This window comes from Acyrthosiphon pisum, chromosome A1 (genome assembly GCF_005508785.2).
Source record: "Acyrthosiphon pisum isolate AL4f chromosome A1, pea_aphid_22Mar2018_4r6ur, whole genome shotgun sequence".
Taxonomy (NCBI): Eukaryota; Metazoa; Arthropoda; class Insecta; order Hemiptera; family Aphididae; genus Acyrthosiphon; species Acyrthosiphon pisum.
Window position 1 is genome coordinate 39,485,767 of NC_042494.1, and position 17,565 is coordinate 39,503,331.

The 17,565-nt window shown below is 26.1% G+C and overlaps 1 protein-coding gene across 1 annotated transcript in view; it reads left to right on the forward strand.

Annotated features, from left to right (window-relative positions):
- Nucleotides 1–14,592, forward strand: part of LOC100164656 (collagen alpha-1(V) chain) — a 49,040-nt gene extending 34,448 nt beyond the window's left edge. The window contains exons 28-32 of the mRNA XM_029486220.1: nt 2,389–2,496; nt 2,705–3,035; nt 4,738–4,922; nt 9,501–9,722; nt 13,968–14,592. Coding sequence (XP_029342080.1) covers nt 2,389–2,496; nt 2,705–3,035; nt 4,738–4,922; nt 9,501–9,722; nt 13,968–14,111 — 990 coding nt within the window. The 3' untranslated portion in view covers nt 14,112–14,592. The remainder of the gene's footprint in view (nt 1–2,388; nt 2,497–2,704; nt 3,036–4,737; nt 4,923–9,500; nt 9,723–13,967) is intronic.
- The last annotated feature ends 2,973 nt before the right edge of the window (nt 14,593–17,565 follow it).

Consider the following 17,565-nt stretch of genomic DNA (forward strand, 5'->3'; position numbering starts at 1 on the left):
ATAAAAATTATTATAACTTAATGGTTAGTATAGTACCATACTTTGTGTTAAGCATAACATATCAACCTTATAATTATCCTTGAAAGTCATTTTCTATATTATCAAAAGATGATAGTAAAATCATTTTTAAATGTTTAATACAGGAAATTATCCTATTCTGCATAATATTGAGAGGTTTTTTAGAGAATCTCTAAAAAGTGTTTAAAATTGTATTAATACACCACTATCATGAAACGATCGTCAAACTCTGTGTCCCGATTTACAGTCTGGATATTGTTAGATAGGTAACCTAATACAAATGTCATAGATATTTATTATTTAATGTTTCATTTAATTTCATAAAATTATAGTTATTTTGGAAATCTTCGTAAGTAAACGCCTTTAATATAAGTCATAAAATATATTTTAATTTCATTGATCCATCATTAGCGTTCAAAATTTCTGTATAACAACTTCTATGCTCGGTCATCACTAAAAATCAGTCATTTTTTTTTTTTTTAGGCCCCGGCTCATTATTTATTTTTATTCTGCAAATACCTATAGATTTTTATATATATATAATTTCCCTTTTCAAATATTCAATTGCTATCAAACCATTGAAAACGGTATTGTCCATAAATATAAAATTTCAATTTTAGAGAATAAGAAAGAGAGGGAGAAACATAATGTAAAACTGTAACCATTATCTAATTAAAAAAGTCTCTTGGTATTTTTAATAATCATTTCCTGGAGAAATTTTCAAGAGTAACTTATTTAATATGAAAACGACCCCTCCTCATTAACAAATATAATGTTTTTTAAACGATCATTATTTTGATTAACTATAAAAACTAAAACTTTGGTAAAAGTTAAAAATACGAATACTGAAATGTTTTAATGACTTGATTGCGTATGAGTTAACATTAATTGTAACTATGTATTTAAAAAAAAATTATAAATCAATTTAAAAAGGATATATTATTATTCTTGATCAAAAATACAAAATATACTCAGGTACGTTGGTCAAGATATTTTATTTCAATTAGGGTAGGTACGGATTTTTTTAAATATTAAATGTACTTTTGTTTTCCTATATTAACTGGGATTTAGTTTGCACTTATTTGTACATCTTAATAAGGATATGAGATGTTAAATGTAATATTCCACCTGAAGGTGAATACTTTAATCGATATTAACTCTAATTTAGATTGTAGTATAACAAAATTAAAATACCATAATGTAAAAATACGATTTATGATATTATTATTATTATTATTATTATTATTATTATTATTATTATTATTATTATTATTACTATTCACGAGTGTCTTAAGACCTATTCAATATAAACGATATTACAACCAAACAAAAGAAAAAGTTAGAAAATTGTTTTTTGCTTTGTGGGGAAAAAACAACAAGTATTTACAATAAGGTTTTTGTGCTAAATGAGAGTCATTTGTCAAACGGAAGTGAGGATTAACAACAACAAAAAATGTTTGTTAAGATAAATGGGTTTATGTTTAGTATTTACTATCTAGAAACATAGAAGCATTGGATATTTGATTAAAATAATTTAAAAAAAATTGGAAAATACCTCACTTAGGCTGGTAGATGAATCAAAGAATAACAAAGCATTTAATAGATTGGTTTATTCGCACATCCCATAAGGACCATTTTCATTTACCTAATTATTTACATTTGTTATCACTGGTGAATCCATGATTTTTTTTTTTTGGTAATTGTATAGTCATCGACTACAAATGAATGCATATTGTATATAAATATTACATTAAGGGGGCTATTGCGTAATCAATTCTAAGGAGTAAAAACTAGGCATTTTATATTTCTGTTTATCTGGGTCTTGTGTATGTGTTGAAAGTAAATGAACATTAGTTTGCGTAATTCGTAGTACTGACTACTGATCACGTTTTATAGGGGCATCATAGTGACCGGACGTCTGTAATTTTACCTACGCGCATGCACATGTCACCTTATATTGCTTTATAAAATGACAAACATTTTTTTTCAAAAAATACTACCTCTGACTTCAATCACTACGCTCAATAGGATGTTCCGATTTTAATTTTGAAAGCAGATTTGAATTCTCCTCTAAATTTACAATGCTTTAACTGTCGTACATTTTTCATATTCTATATCAATGTATTTAAATTTGAATTATGAATATGTTCTATTTTTACTCTTTTTGTTAGTAAATTTCTAAGTAAAAAAAAATAAAAATCAGAAAAATGAAATTTTCAAAGCACAGATAGTTTAGTGACGAATTCTAATTTGCTTTCAAAATTAATATCGGAACATTATATTGGGCGTAGTGATTGAAGTCGTGAGCTATGTTTTCGACCGAAAATTAATCATGCTCCAGCCCCCTTAAAACAAATTATTATTTCTCAGGGTCCCATTGGATTAATAGGAACTAAAGGCAATGATGGTCCTGTTGGAGTTCCAGGTGTTGAAGGTTTGCCAGGTCCCAAGGGAATCGAAGGAGTAGCTGGAAACAAGGTTTGTTGGAACAAAATGTTTTATTCACTTTCTAGAAATAAAAATGAGAACAAAGTTAGTTTTCAATATATATCGAGTAAGTGACGTCGTAATTCTTATTAAAATCTAAAAAACTTCTTCTCTACTATTTAAGTAAATACAGTTACAGTAGTTTTCAGAAGTTCTTTTATCGTTCATTGAAAAATATTCGATTTGTATCTCTGTGCAGGGCGAACAAGGATCACCAGGACCTCCAGGTCCTCCGGGACCACCGGGTGAATTACCACTATTACCACCTGAATTGGCAGGATTTCAGCAAAACTCTTTGGCCCGATGGAGGCGAGAATTCAATGACATTAATACCGAAGACAGTGCAAAAACAAAAACGGGTAGTTCGGAACCAAGTGACAATAACGATGGCCCTAAATACATAGACATTGTTAGTTCAATTTACAGTATGAGACAAGACTTGGAACGAATAAGAAAGCCCGTCGGAACCCGTGAAAACCCTGTCATGACGTGCAAAGATTTGTTTTACGGGCATCCACAGTTTAAAGATGGTAATTATAATTATATTCATATGATAGACGTTAATTATTCTACAGTATTTTACCACACGAACTTACACAGTATACCTACGAAAATTGTATTAATAGTTATCAAGCAATTTCCATTATTAACAGTATACCTATACGCTGTGAGACTTTAGTGAAACAGACAAGAATAGTTATAATAACTTATATAATCAGAAGCTATTAATAATTGTAATAAATACACCTAAGTAGTTGACAAAATACATAACACCTCCATAAAAAGTTATATTCGTGTTAAAAACGGTTATTACCTATAACTCCTACGCACAAAATATCATACAATATTTATGGGGTGGTGTATTAATTTGTGTCAAATAAAAACTATTTGTGTACACAGTTTTTATTAAAAAAGATACTAAAATTATCATCGGATTTCAGAATTATTTGTCCGATTCTTTAAGAACATTTAATTTTTTCAAAAACTTTCTCCAAAACTATTTATTTGGGTCAGTGTATTAAATATAGTATATCACATGTATGATGTATCCTAACTGTTTATAGTTTATTTACTAAAAACACGATATAAAAACAGTGTTTGTTTTTTCGATTAATTATTTTAATGTAAAATAACTATGATTCATAGCCTACATGCTTCTATTATTTACCGGTAATGTACAAATTAAAATGCGCAAGTGATTTTACTGTTTTAATGATAAAGTTATAAACAATTTTATTTTGTAGTATATCGAGTGAATATTGATAATTATACAGATTTTGCGCTAAGGTAATGTCATGTTGAAGATAGTATAAAACTGAACACATTTTAACAGTTTTATAACATAAATATTAAGATGATTTAATATATTATAGGTATATATATATATATATATTTTTAAATAAAATTTAGTTTAAAATTTTAAACTACTTTGTTACTGTCGTTCTTCTAGGCTAGCGGTTATCAAACTTTGGTACGCAGATTATAATTAAATTAATAAAGCAATATTTTACTGACTCATAGTTTTGAAAATATGAATGTATTGACATTTTAAATAATTCTGTTTGTTTTCTGTGATATGTGACTGATCCGATAAAAATAGTTTTAGAACCTTAATCTAGTCTGTTAAGGATATTTTTAAGACATGTCATCGAACAAAAATCATACATTGTATTCCTCAAAAGAAGATGTGTAAAATATGTTTTAGGTATTCGTTTGAAAACGAAATTAATTTAAATCGATTTCTATTTTACATTGATGGATGCAAAACGACATTTTTTGACAACAATAATACGTGAGAATATTGTCGTACTTACAAGAAATGTATTTTTTTCAAATAATAGATATAAATTCAAAAGTGAATTTCAATGAACAAAACCGTTATGAATTTGTCTATGTGTAGTAATACTAATAATTTATTCCATTGCCGTTGGCAAACGATATATATATCTAGTCGAATTCAAGCAAAAGTAATAATACTATAATTTTGGAGCGAGCTCAATGTATAATGATTGATTTCGCTAGGCTATATTATAATCGCTACCTGACCGCCAGACGGACCGTTTTATATTATTGATAATCATTAATAATAAGGTCGGATGAGAATACATTGTATAATAATAATAATATATTATGCGTTGGCATGTTACGAATTGTATCATTGATATTTCCGTCCGACGTGTCTATAAAATTATACTGTAATATCGGTCCGACGACGGTGTTAATGCGTTTTAGGATGGTACTGGATTGACCCGAACTTGGGTATGCCATACGACGCCGTGTACGTGTACTGTAACATGAGTAGCGGCGGAGAAACGTGCGTATTTCCAGATATACACTCAAGTCAAATGCCGAACATCCCGTGGCGAAAGGAAGGCGACAAGACGGACTGGTATTCAAATCTCAGGGGCGGTTTCAAAGTAAGATATTATTGAAATACGATAATATAGTAAACTGTGCGCGTCTGTGTCGTACACTCATAATATACCGTCGTCTGCGGCGATGTTGCAGCAGGTATACGAAAATATATTAAAATGAAATGTGGAAAAACAACGTTTGCCAACTCGAAACACAAATCGAATTACATTTTAATCGCCATGATTGCTGTGGGGCTGCAATTTTTCGGGTAAACTTTTTTTCCCCGCGTTCGTTCACCGCCATTTTCCACACACATCACGGTCGAATGATGCGTCATAAAAAATCGTTTTATGTATACCCCGGTGACAGCATTACCGGCAATCCATCAGGATACATTTGAGGACAGAATCTCGTGTAATAGTTATATTTGGACATTTTAATGTAACCTACTCCTCGGCTGTTTTATTGTGATGACGACTGCTGGAGTTCGAGTTCGATATTTGTTTTAGGACAACGGAAGAATTTTTTCAATGATTCATAAATAATATTATTTATTAATTTCCATTGCGCGTAACTTCAATATCGTTATTTAATAATTATTATGACATTTATCATTTATGTGTATGATTTAATTTCATAATATTATATCATTGGATTTTCCAGATAAAATGGTTGCTAAAAATCGTAAATTATATTTAAATATATTTAAATAAAATGTTATTACTTATTTGGTATAGATGCATAAAATATCTCGTAGGTATTATATTTTTATAATTCTAGATTTTCATATAATTATGATTTTTAATCGATTTCTCTTCGATTATACTTTAATAAGCAATTTGATTTTCACTAATAATTATTCTGTGTATGTTGTGATGTAGGTAATAGACATTTTGAGTAACAAAATAAAATAGAAAAAATATATTTGGAAATTTAACGAAGTACTTAAAAATTTAGTTTTTACATTGATGTTAGTACCCACCTATAAAATAATATATTTGTACACATTTTTATGGAATCGAAAAATGTATAAATGGTAAAAACTATGCTAACAAAAAACCACTCAAAAATATTGACAAACATTATGTTCGATAAATAAATATTGAAACATTTTTTATTGTTTGTACAGAAATATTCTTTCCTGCTGCATTTATTTTACTCATCCCTAATATAATGCCTTTAAATATAGGGCTGATGCAAGATGCGTTGTATAAATCCCATAATAGTCTTCCATCTAACATTTGTCATCTTTGACGAGTCTTGCACAAGGTATCTTACAAGAAGATTAACGCAACACCATATCAGCCTTTTCAGTATAACTTCGAGTCTTCGGTTATAATATTGTGATATATTGAACACATTCGTTACTATAAACACGGATAATTATACCTGTAACATGTACATTTATTAGGTTTTATATAATATGTAATATAATAAATTGTACAAAATGACACATCATTGTTTAACGATTTAGTTCTAATCTATATTCTATTTCATGTAGTCATGTAAACTCGCTCTATAAAACATATTATAAGTAAACATTTTCATTAATGAGCGTCTCATGGGAAATTAAAAATAACTTTTAAAATTCGGGAAAATAATTAAGATTAATGTTGTGGATTTGAAAAGCACTTGAATAACAATCAAAATAATACTCATTGAAATGAATAAACTCTTGTATGTTTTCTAAATTGTTCTAAACACCACCTTCATAGTTAGCAAAAATCAACAAGTTAAAATGACCCAAGGGTCACGTTTTAAAATCATTTTTTTTAGGAATCCATGGAATGCATTTATTTTGCTTCAAATAAAATAAGAAAACAAACTATAATAACTTTTTTGTATGATACAAATAAACATTGAACTATTATTATTATGTCTTAAGTGTACCTAATAACTACTTAGTAGGTATCCCGTTGTACTCTACAACACAAGTACCTACAACAAATTTACTTTTAGAAGGAATTCTAATCGTGAAATATGCATCTATTATCTTCATAAACTTACTATAAAATAGTGTAACTTGATATTCATAATTTTAAACATACGAGTAATACCCACTAATCATAGGTAACATATAACCAATGTTCATAATTTTGTGTAAGATTAAACGGAATTAAATTTACTGAAATAAATTTAAAATACTATTCTTCTTTGCATTGATTCATAAAAAATGAGGTAGGATTATTATTTTACTCCGAGTTTTACTTATCATGACCACATTGCTCTTTTATATCTTTTTTTTTAAATTAAACAGAAAATATTGAGCTGAATCGCAAATATTTGAGTCAACCAAGCTTTTTTAAATTACCTGTATAAATTTAAAAATCCAACCTATCGACTGTTTGATTGTAAAATCTTTAATAAAAATGAAAAACAAAATTAATAATCATAAAATCTCTGAAAACTTTCCGTCAACTTAAAAGTTTTAAGTCTATAGGATTATACATAGTAGTAGTCTATTGTTCAAGAATTTTTGAAGAGTAGAAGAGAGAACAGTTTTGAAAATTCCTGATTGTAGTTAAAACTAATTTAATGTAAAATTTCCAACATCTATTCCGTACATGAATGCCAATAGCAATTAACAATACTTTGACAAACTATCTTTTTTATTAGATTAAACTATATTGTTATTTTTCTAACACGTCTCAACGATAGCTCCATAAAATCACAACAATAATATTAAAAGATTCAATCAACACTTTTCTTAATAATCAATATTTGGCATTATGTATACAAAATAAATATGTTAGCAATATAGCTCTAATACTAATTAGTAATTAAAAATAGTAAAAACAATACATAAATGTAATCAATTTTTTTTAAACCCGTACAATATCATATATATTAATAACAATATTAAAAAAAGCAGGTAAGTGGATGTCGTTCTGCTGTACAGTAGATTACAAGTGGGTCATTGTATAATGGTTGTATTAAATTTGAATTCAATGATATAATATCATTGTATAAGAAAAACGATTCTTAGCGGAGACGGTTTGTCAGTCTGGATATTTTATATTGTTATTATTTATTTTATCATGTAGGTAATCAAGTTGAACTAATATTAAGATATTACAATTTTTTATTCGTTTCTATGGTGATAAACAAAGCGTTAGAAATTAAAATCCCATTTTTAGCGTTTTTTCGTAATTTTTCGGTGGTTTTTCCAGTGGCATTAAATAACTATTGAGAAAATCGAAAAATGACTCTCTAAAGTACCATCTTGATCCAATTTGCTAAAAGATAAGGTACTATATGTTGAAATCGAAACACTCCTTCTGTAAAAAATTTTGTATACAGGATATAAAAAGAAAAATAAAAAAAAATAATAAACACCATTGTAAAAACAATAGCTCCCTCGCTCCGCTCAGAATCTAAAAAATTACCACAAAAGTATCTCAAAGGCATTTTTCTACATAAAATAAATATTGCATACTTATGTGATAATGTGTCTATCTAGTATCTACTATTTAAAACTATATTATTATCCATCTGCCTTTTCTAAGCTATATTATATATAAGCGTATATATAAGCTATACGTTTATATTATTTTTATCGAGTGATATGAAATTACTACATGATTTTAAGTGTTAGTGTTTAATTATTACAAACATACACAATAGGGACTATATGAAAATAAAATTGATTATCGACATCTGTTTCATTTACAAACTCAAATGCTACTACTGGAACAATAAAATATTAAAATAATCCACCTAGTTTTTAAAATACCCATTTGAAAATATTTTCATTAAATAATTCGGAAAAACTTACGTTTCTAAAAATGTGTACAGTAAAATTAGTTATACTATAATACAATATACAAATGTTTAGCAATCAATGATTTCTTGAAATTTTTACATGGGCAAATAATTTATTAAATGTTATTTTCTACCATTATGTATTTCAAGGTGTTAAAAGTCAAATTAATTGTTCAAATCATTGTATAAAAATAAAAATATGATTGATGTAAAAATATATATTTATCTTCAATAATATTGTTTAAGTACTATTACAAGTGATCGATAGTTACCTAATAAAATGTTTTAAAAGTAGTACCTCCCTCATTAATTGAAAATAATCGTAGGTAGTCGTCTATTTTTTTACTTAGCAATGTCAAGTCCATAATTTCAAACTAAAAATATATCAATATCTTGTCAATCAATTTATAATTTTCGAAACAGACAATAAATTTAAAAATTATTTTATAGTAAATAGGATTTTATAAAATCAATGTAAATATATAAATATAAGAAAATGTCAAGGTTAAGTCTTCGATATAAGAAATATCAAACTATTATCAAGTTATCAAACTAAGTTAATTTCACGCTGATATCCGACCAAATTTTATCGTTACAAAAAGCTTGTTGCATTTTGGCTAGGTAAAAATATTTTTTTTTTTCAAGAACAATATAGTAATATATTTATTATAAAAATGTAATAATGTTAATTATATTATTAAATATTAAATAATAGGTAGGGTTTTTATTTGGTATTAACTGTTTAAGCGTCTGTATTAAACAATAAAACATATTATTAAATATGGATCAACGTACTATGGTAGGTAGGTAAAATACTAAAATGCAAATGCAAAAGTTTCACTAAAATATATATTTTTCACGATTAATATTGTTAATAGATTACTTACGAAACTGTGGGACCAGTGCAAATGAACTTCCTACGATTACTCAGCCAAAATGGATATCAAAACTTCACGTACACGTGCATCAATAGTGTCGCGTGGTTCAATGCGAAGTCCAACTCATACGACATGGCAGTCAAGTTTATGGGAGAGAATTCTATACAATTTTCGTCTGAACCGGGATCGCCCAAAGTGGACGTGTTGGTCGACGGCTGCAAAGTGAGTAGATATATTTTTGTTTTTTGTTATCGAAATACGCTCATTAGTTTTAACTTTTAAGTAATACCTTCTAGAGTTTTGACACGATATTTTGATAACGATTAAGCACTATAATGAAATGAGGAACGTTTTGCAGTTGAGTGGTTTACTGCAGAATCGAAACATTGCCTGAAATCAGTATGTTAACTTTTAGTTTTTAGGGTAAATACATTTATAAGGGTTATTATTTTTTAGTTATCAATATTTCAGTTCAAACGTTCTGTGTTTCAATAAAATTAAGATTTTATTTTGTTGTTTAAAATGAGTAATAATAATTAATTTGTATAGCTAAAGATTGAAATTTTTAAACAATATTTCACGTAAGTAGTTCATACTATATAACCAAAAAATATAAAAAATATATAAGCAAAGTTTTTTGTAATAAATATTTTAAGTTTAATTTTGGATGAAATTAGATATTTAAACGAAGAATAACGAAGAATTTCAGTTATTTTGTTGTAATTAAAAAATATTATTCGTGGATACTTGAAACTTTTAAAGTAAATTATTATGTTTTATAATTTATACACACAGTGACATTTTCATATGCAATGTTTTCGGAAAAAATAATTCAATCTATCGTAATAAAAAATTACTTTAATAGCAATAATATCATTAATATACTTAGTAATATAGTAATATAGTAATAATTATTATACTTTTGATTTAAAAAGTATAATAGATAATAATGAAGCATTTGGCTTGCACTGAGGTGAGTAAAGCGAGACGAGTACCCAATACCTAATCTCGTGTCCCATACTTTTTCATTTACAAAACCGTTAAATTGTTATACTTATTCTCGTCATTTTTTTTTTGTCGTGCTTATTTTTCACCCTTATATTATACCTACCTTCATTTTATTGATTTCCTTTTCTTAAGTTCGCGTACATATTAAATACGTTTTATTTTTCTGAAACCTTTCTTTCCTTCTCAGTTCATTCCCAAACCATTTTCTATTTTATTTACTATCAAAGAGCCTTTGCTTACACTAACTCCGTACTATTATTATTTTGCCTTTGGCGTTATTAGTTTTATACAATATTGTATGAAACAAATACGCGAATGCATGACATGTAAAACTTATCGTTATCGGATGAAAGAGTTCAGACCATCAGCCCTTTTTACTATCGACAAAATAAATGTATGTTTAAATAATTCTGTTATAATATATTTTCGTGATAGTTTAGATGTTGAGATTTTTTTTCAGTAAATAATATCTCGTACAAATTGCAGTTAACTTATAATCTATAATAAACATATCATACAATATTCCAGAACATTTGCTGTATGTTCATTAACACTCTAATTGTAACAAAAGATTTATAATTCTAAGCCACGTAATAGCGGTAGATGAACAATTAATTTTTTTTTTTTTTGTGGATCGCACAAAACCGTATTTTAGGTACCTAATAGAATAATGTTACAAGTGCATAAGCCAAAAAAAATAAAGTTGAATACGCACAAACAGTGTTTACAATATTTATATGAAACATGTAATATACAATAATACATTCTACAGACTACAATAACACCGCCATCTACTATTATAACAATAACATTATAAGTATTTTTTTCATAGAAGTGTATAGTAATGATATATTATAATATTCGGAAACTATTGTAAAGTTTGCAAAATCGATATGTACATAATATTATATTATTAAATGCATAAAAGTGCTTTTCTAGAAATTCCGGATGTGATATAAATGTACTGATGCTTTTGTCGTAGCTGTTTGTTGAACTGTGAGAATAACTGAGAATTTATTCATCATTCACATAAATTAATATCCTGCACATTCTATACTATTTCCTTAGGAATTATGACTTAGGTATTAAGTCTCCGAACTATTTTCATCTCATGATTCAATAAATGTTTTGTATTTATGTGTATTGTGATTTGTCAAACCTTCTATTCCCGGATTATTTAAATTTGATTGGCTCGTTGTTCTTGATAACTATTACACTTAAATCAAAACCTAATTAAAATAATTAGGATATATTCAATATTCATCTAAAAATATATCTAACTTCAATTACAAAACATATTAAATAAATTTAAAATTCTGATAATTTTTGCAGTTATCACTGTGGACTATCATTGATAGATAACCATAAAGCAATAAATATTCGATTAAATATCATTCAGTATGTTCGAATTAAATATGATCACACTTGTGGTATTAATAATAATTTTAAAAAATAAATAAATTCCTTACTACAAAAACGTTTCTCAAAAAATTATAAATATAAAATATTTTTAATAAATAAATACTTAATCAAAATAATAAAATTATAATAGTATTATAAATGTCATAGTATGGGTACATAGTATTTATATGAAAATTACTTCGTTGTGATTTTATGTTAGAATCTGACAACTGCAAACATGTTTTTCATAACTAATATATCATTTTCATTAAATACACAATATAATGTCATCACAATTGTATATTGCGTTACGGCTCATTTTTCATTACTGGTGAGTTGTGACTAAAAGTCTATTGAAAATCCAGAGGTAAATTGTATTCTTAAGTCTCCTAAACCAAGTTGTTTATTAAAAAAAGTATATAAATCTTTTTATTATTCAAATAATACAATTAAAAAAAAAAAAAAATATATTAATAATTTACTTAAGTGATCAATAACGTGTTCAATTTCTACTTATTACCTAATTACTTTTAGATTCTGAGCGTAACGACGACTGTATTGGTTTCTTACAATGTATGTTTTTTTTATGTCCACACACTTTAAATATTTGAAAAAACACTCCGATCTTGAACCTTGAGGTTGGTTTCTGCATTCTGGTACACTCTGGTAGCAATTCGGATCCAGCACATACTTTCGATCAAGATAAATTAATACGAAAAATAATATTATGCTTTCATTCGACGGTTTTAGTTATGTTGTAATTTAAAAGAAAATAATTGCGTTATAGAGACTTGAAACTTTTCTCAATATAGTAAATTATTGTTTAATAAGCAGAATAATATTTTCTAGTCTTACCTAGGATATTTATACCACAAACCTATATTTACACCATTCTATAAAACCTACATATCGGTATAAGATAATAACAATAATATAATAGGTTTATGCAAAGGTGGGCATTAACTAGTTAAAAAGTTAATTTTTTTTTAACTTTTTAACTTAACTAGTTAGTTTATTTTCTAATCAACTTATGAAATTAACTAGTTTAATTTACAGTTGAAATAACTTAGCTTTTCTCAGTTGATTTAAAAAAAATCCATCAAGTTAAAAACATTTTGAAATTTTTCGTTTATACGTAAATATTACTATGTTAGTATAAAATAAAAATAATCCAATACAAAAACACAAACATTTCTGTTCTTTTTCTTGATAACATAATTTTGTGTAGGTATATTCATATGTTTTATTGAGTTGAAAATTATATATTATGCGAGGTGCAATTATAAATGTTTTTGAAAAATTAATCATTTTAAATTATAAATTGACAATTGTTATGTTTTAATGTTATATAATTTATATTATTCAATTGCTATATGATATAAAAAAATATATTTGGTAAATTATTAATTTGAGATGAGCTTAGTTTAAATTAGTAAATAGTAGTAAAGTAAAAGTAAAAGGGTATACAGTGTACATTATGATAAAATTTCAATAAAATTGTTTTTATAATTTATAAATTAGAAACTAAAAAGACCATTCACTCTTTATGTGATTTACATACTAATTAAAAAATAAATAGATTAACTTTTTTTAAACTGAGTTAAGTTAATTTTTTTTCTATCTTAACTTTTAACTTATCGAGTTAAATTTATAATTTTTTACCTGTTAACTTTTAACTTATCGATCTTGTGTCCTCATAACTTAACTTAACTTGAGTTAATTATTTTCATTAACTTGCCCACCTTTGGGTTTATAATAATTAATAATATAATAAATGCTATGTTTTTTTTTACCCATTCGGGCCGGTCAAAACCTTTGCCCCTCTCTATTGAAAACTGAAATTACACCACTGATATAGTAGTTACCTATAATGAAATAATATTTAAAAAGAGCAACATTTACATAATCATCAACCTTTTTCTAAGCAATCGTACATTTTTACACATTCTTCAGCAATTGAAGCATATTGAAATAATACGATTTAGCGAATGCAATTTTTAAATTTATGCAAATAATAAACGATTTTATTATGTAATGAGTTATATTGTTTTTTTCTAGACAAGAAAATCTAAAAGCGAAACCGTATTTGAAATCCGTACCAACAAGTTGGGCAGTCTGCCGCTGACAGATTTCTATCCCATCGACTATGGGTTGCCACAACAAGCGTTCGGTTTCGAAGTGGGACCCATGTGCTTCAAATGACACGCTCATTCGTCGTCGTTTTATGTGTTTAAAACTATAATGATTATTTTTTTTTTATGATTTTATGTTTAACTATTTTTATTACTTTTATTGTATATTAGTGTGATTGTAACCATAACTTTACAATCCCTTATCGTATATATTTTATATACTTTTTGCAACATATTAAACAAATCCATAATTTACGATTTCCGTCTTGGTACATTAATAAATTAACTCAACGATCGATGCATATCATAATAGAGTATAGACGTTTTATTATAGCCAACACTTGGGAGTAAAAGTCATTGTGAACTTTAGAGTTTCGAATTGCGATTCGTTTTGTTGACACATTTTTGTGTTTTATAATAACTCCGTGTATACAAAACTGGAAAACAAAACGCAATAGACAATGTGAGTGAAAAAACTACAATAACAATGTTTTATGTCATATATATATTATGCTAAGTAATGAAAATAAAATAATTTATACAAAATTAAATTTGTTTCGTTTTTTATTGCTAGTGATATTAATTTTAAAATCGAATTGTGAATGGTAAATACTTAGTGTCTTACGATGTTTGTCCTCAATATAATATAATATTATTCTAAGCTTACCGTATGGCTTAAACAATGTAACTCCTTGCTAACATTTTTGAATACTCATTGGAAATAATTAGTTCAACCTTTTAATAAATTTACAAAGATTACTTAACTCTCGTTATTTTTCTAATTGGGATTTTTTTTTAAACATGAATTAACAAAATTTTGAAATTATTATATGTTTTTTTACATTATTGGAGTTTTTGAATGTTATATAATAAGCATATTATTATTATATACTAAATAAAAACAAATGAAACCAAAAATGTGTTGGCTTGTAATATTTTCATAAATATAAATTAGAAAAATAAATTATTGTAGAAAAGAAACATAGCAAACACTATATAATTAAACTAAAATAATAAATAATGATTTCGATTTGTTTTGTCATCATTTTCTGGGTGGAGCAATGAATTGATTTACAATGTTGTGTGTGTTTTTTTTATTTTTGTTTCTAACGTTAATTTTGAAGCAGTAAAAATGCTTTGATTTTCTACTTTTCATTTCTTTGCTTTATATTTCTGGTAGCAAATTGAATCATGTTGGTACTTACTACTTTGTGGTATCAAAATTAAAATACTCACATAACTTTAAAAAAAAACCGAAAAAACAAAAATTCTTTATTATCTGTAGAGACCTGAAATTCATAAAATGTTAAATTTTTATTGCTAAGGCTTGAACATTTTATAAAAGGTTCCTCAAATAGTTTTTACTGAAACCTAAAAATCTAAAAAATATTTAAGCAAAAGCACAATATTTTTTTTATAAACATTTCTAGTTCACACTTGGACGAAATTTGGTATTCGAACAAAGAGTAAGGTTTTTGGTTATTTCGTTGTAATTTGAATATATTATTGATGGAAACTTGAAACTTTTAACGAATATTAATATATTTTATATACACAAATATACAATGACATTTTAAAATTCAAGGTCTTTGGAAAAAAAATGAATTTAATTAATAATATAATAATATAATAAATAACTTTTTTCTTAGGGTCAAAAAACTTCATAATTTAATATAAGGTTCCTCATAAGTTGTTTTTATAGCTATTTTAGCTATTTAAAAATATTTAAGATACATAGGTATCATTTTTTTTATAAGCATTTTGAGTTTATATATTAAGAAAGTTCAACTAAATCGCGAACATTTGAAATTTATTTTATAATTAAAAATTTATAAAATGTTTAATTTTCAGGCCTAAGATTTTAAAATGTAATACAAGGTAGGTATCACATAAGCAGTTTATACTGAAGTAAAAAATTTAACTATTATATAAGCAATTTTTTTTTTGTGGACATTTGTCAAGTTCAAATCTAGACAAAATTAGATATTCAAAAAAACATTGATGATTTTTTTTGTAATTTAAAAATATTATTTATAGGGACTTGAAACTTTTACGTATAATATTATATTTTATATACATGATGGCATTTTAAACTATTTAGATTAAGTTTATGCAATTGTCTATTTATTCCACGATCCTATTCACATTGTTCTACGGTAAGTTGGTTTAGACTCAAACATATATATTTATATTGCTTAATTTAAGTAATTTCTAATACCAATAAAGGCGTCAGACTGTCTCCACTCAGACTCTACAGGTTTTCGTATGCAACGATAATCCATTGAATTCAAAATGAACAATTTTGTTGGTCATTACTCTTTACACTCGACACTTACCTACAGTAAAGCAGGGCGATTACATGCATGCCTTTTATTTTATCAAGTGTTGCCATAATTATGCACGTCCAAAAACCTTGAAATTTACATATATCACTTATGATCATTTATCACACATAAGTTATAATTGTAATTAAAAAATTTAAATTAATATACATTCAATCATTCAGTTCAACTAATATATCTACTTTGTAATTATTAATACTGTGATAAATGATAATTCAATGAATAAACAAAACAATACATAGGTACAAATTCTTTAAAAGCATTTAAAGTTAATTTTTTTTTTTAAAGTGTCAAAATCATGAACATTTTCAAATTAATTTATAGTTATAATTTAATAACATTTTCAATTTAATAGATAAACCATGAAAATGTAGTAATTAAAGTTTCTCATAAGTTGTTGTTACAAAAACCTGAAAATCTTAAAGATATAAATTTACAAATTTTTTTATAAAGGTTGGTAGGTATTTCAAGTTAAAATTTTAATAAAATTGAATATTTAAACCAAAAATAATGGTTTTAATAATCACTATGTCGTTATATAAAAACGTTAATCGTAGGAACTTGAAACTTCGCGCCATCACGTATTTCGTAAATGCATACATGTGAAATGTTTGTAACATTAAGATTGAACTTAAGCTACTCATCCCGATCTACGGTACGTTGGTAAGTTCTAAGTATAAAGTTGTTAATAACAGCTTTTAATAGTACCTATAAGAAATAACATTAAAATAAAATAATTCAACAATTACTAAAATAAACTACTGATAGTAATGTAAATATATAGTAATTATTAGAAATATTCTTAGAAATCTATGGTGACAGACGATCTCCACTCAGAATCGGTTTTCATCGTATTCAATGATTTATGTTTGAATTACAATTTAAGACATCCATTACAGTGACCTAATCAATAACGATATCTATTTGACACCTACTATTCCCTGATTTTATTTGATGTATAGATAATTCTAAAAAAATTTAATTTACTAAATTAACAATATTTGCTTAACATTCAGCTATTTTTGTAGTTTTGTATAATTTTCAAGCAACTCACTTCAATTATATGATTGTTATTCATAACAAATAAATATATTTTTACTTTGAATTCAAATATGAACCAATAGTTGATAAGTGATACTGATTAAAGTACATAATATAATATTATAATGAGGTATCACTACT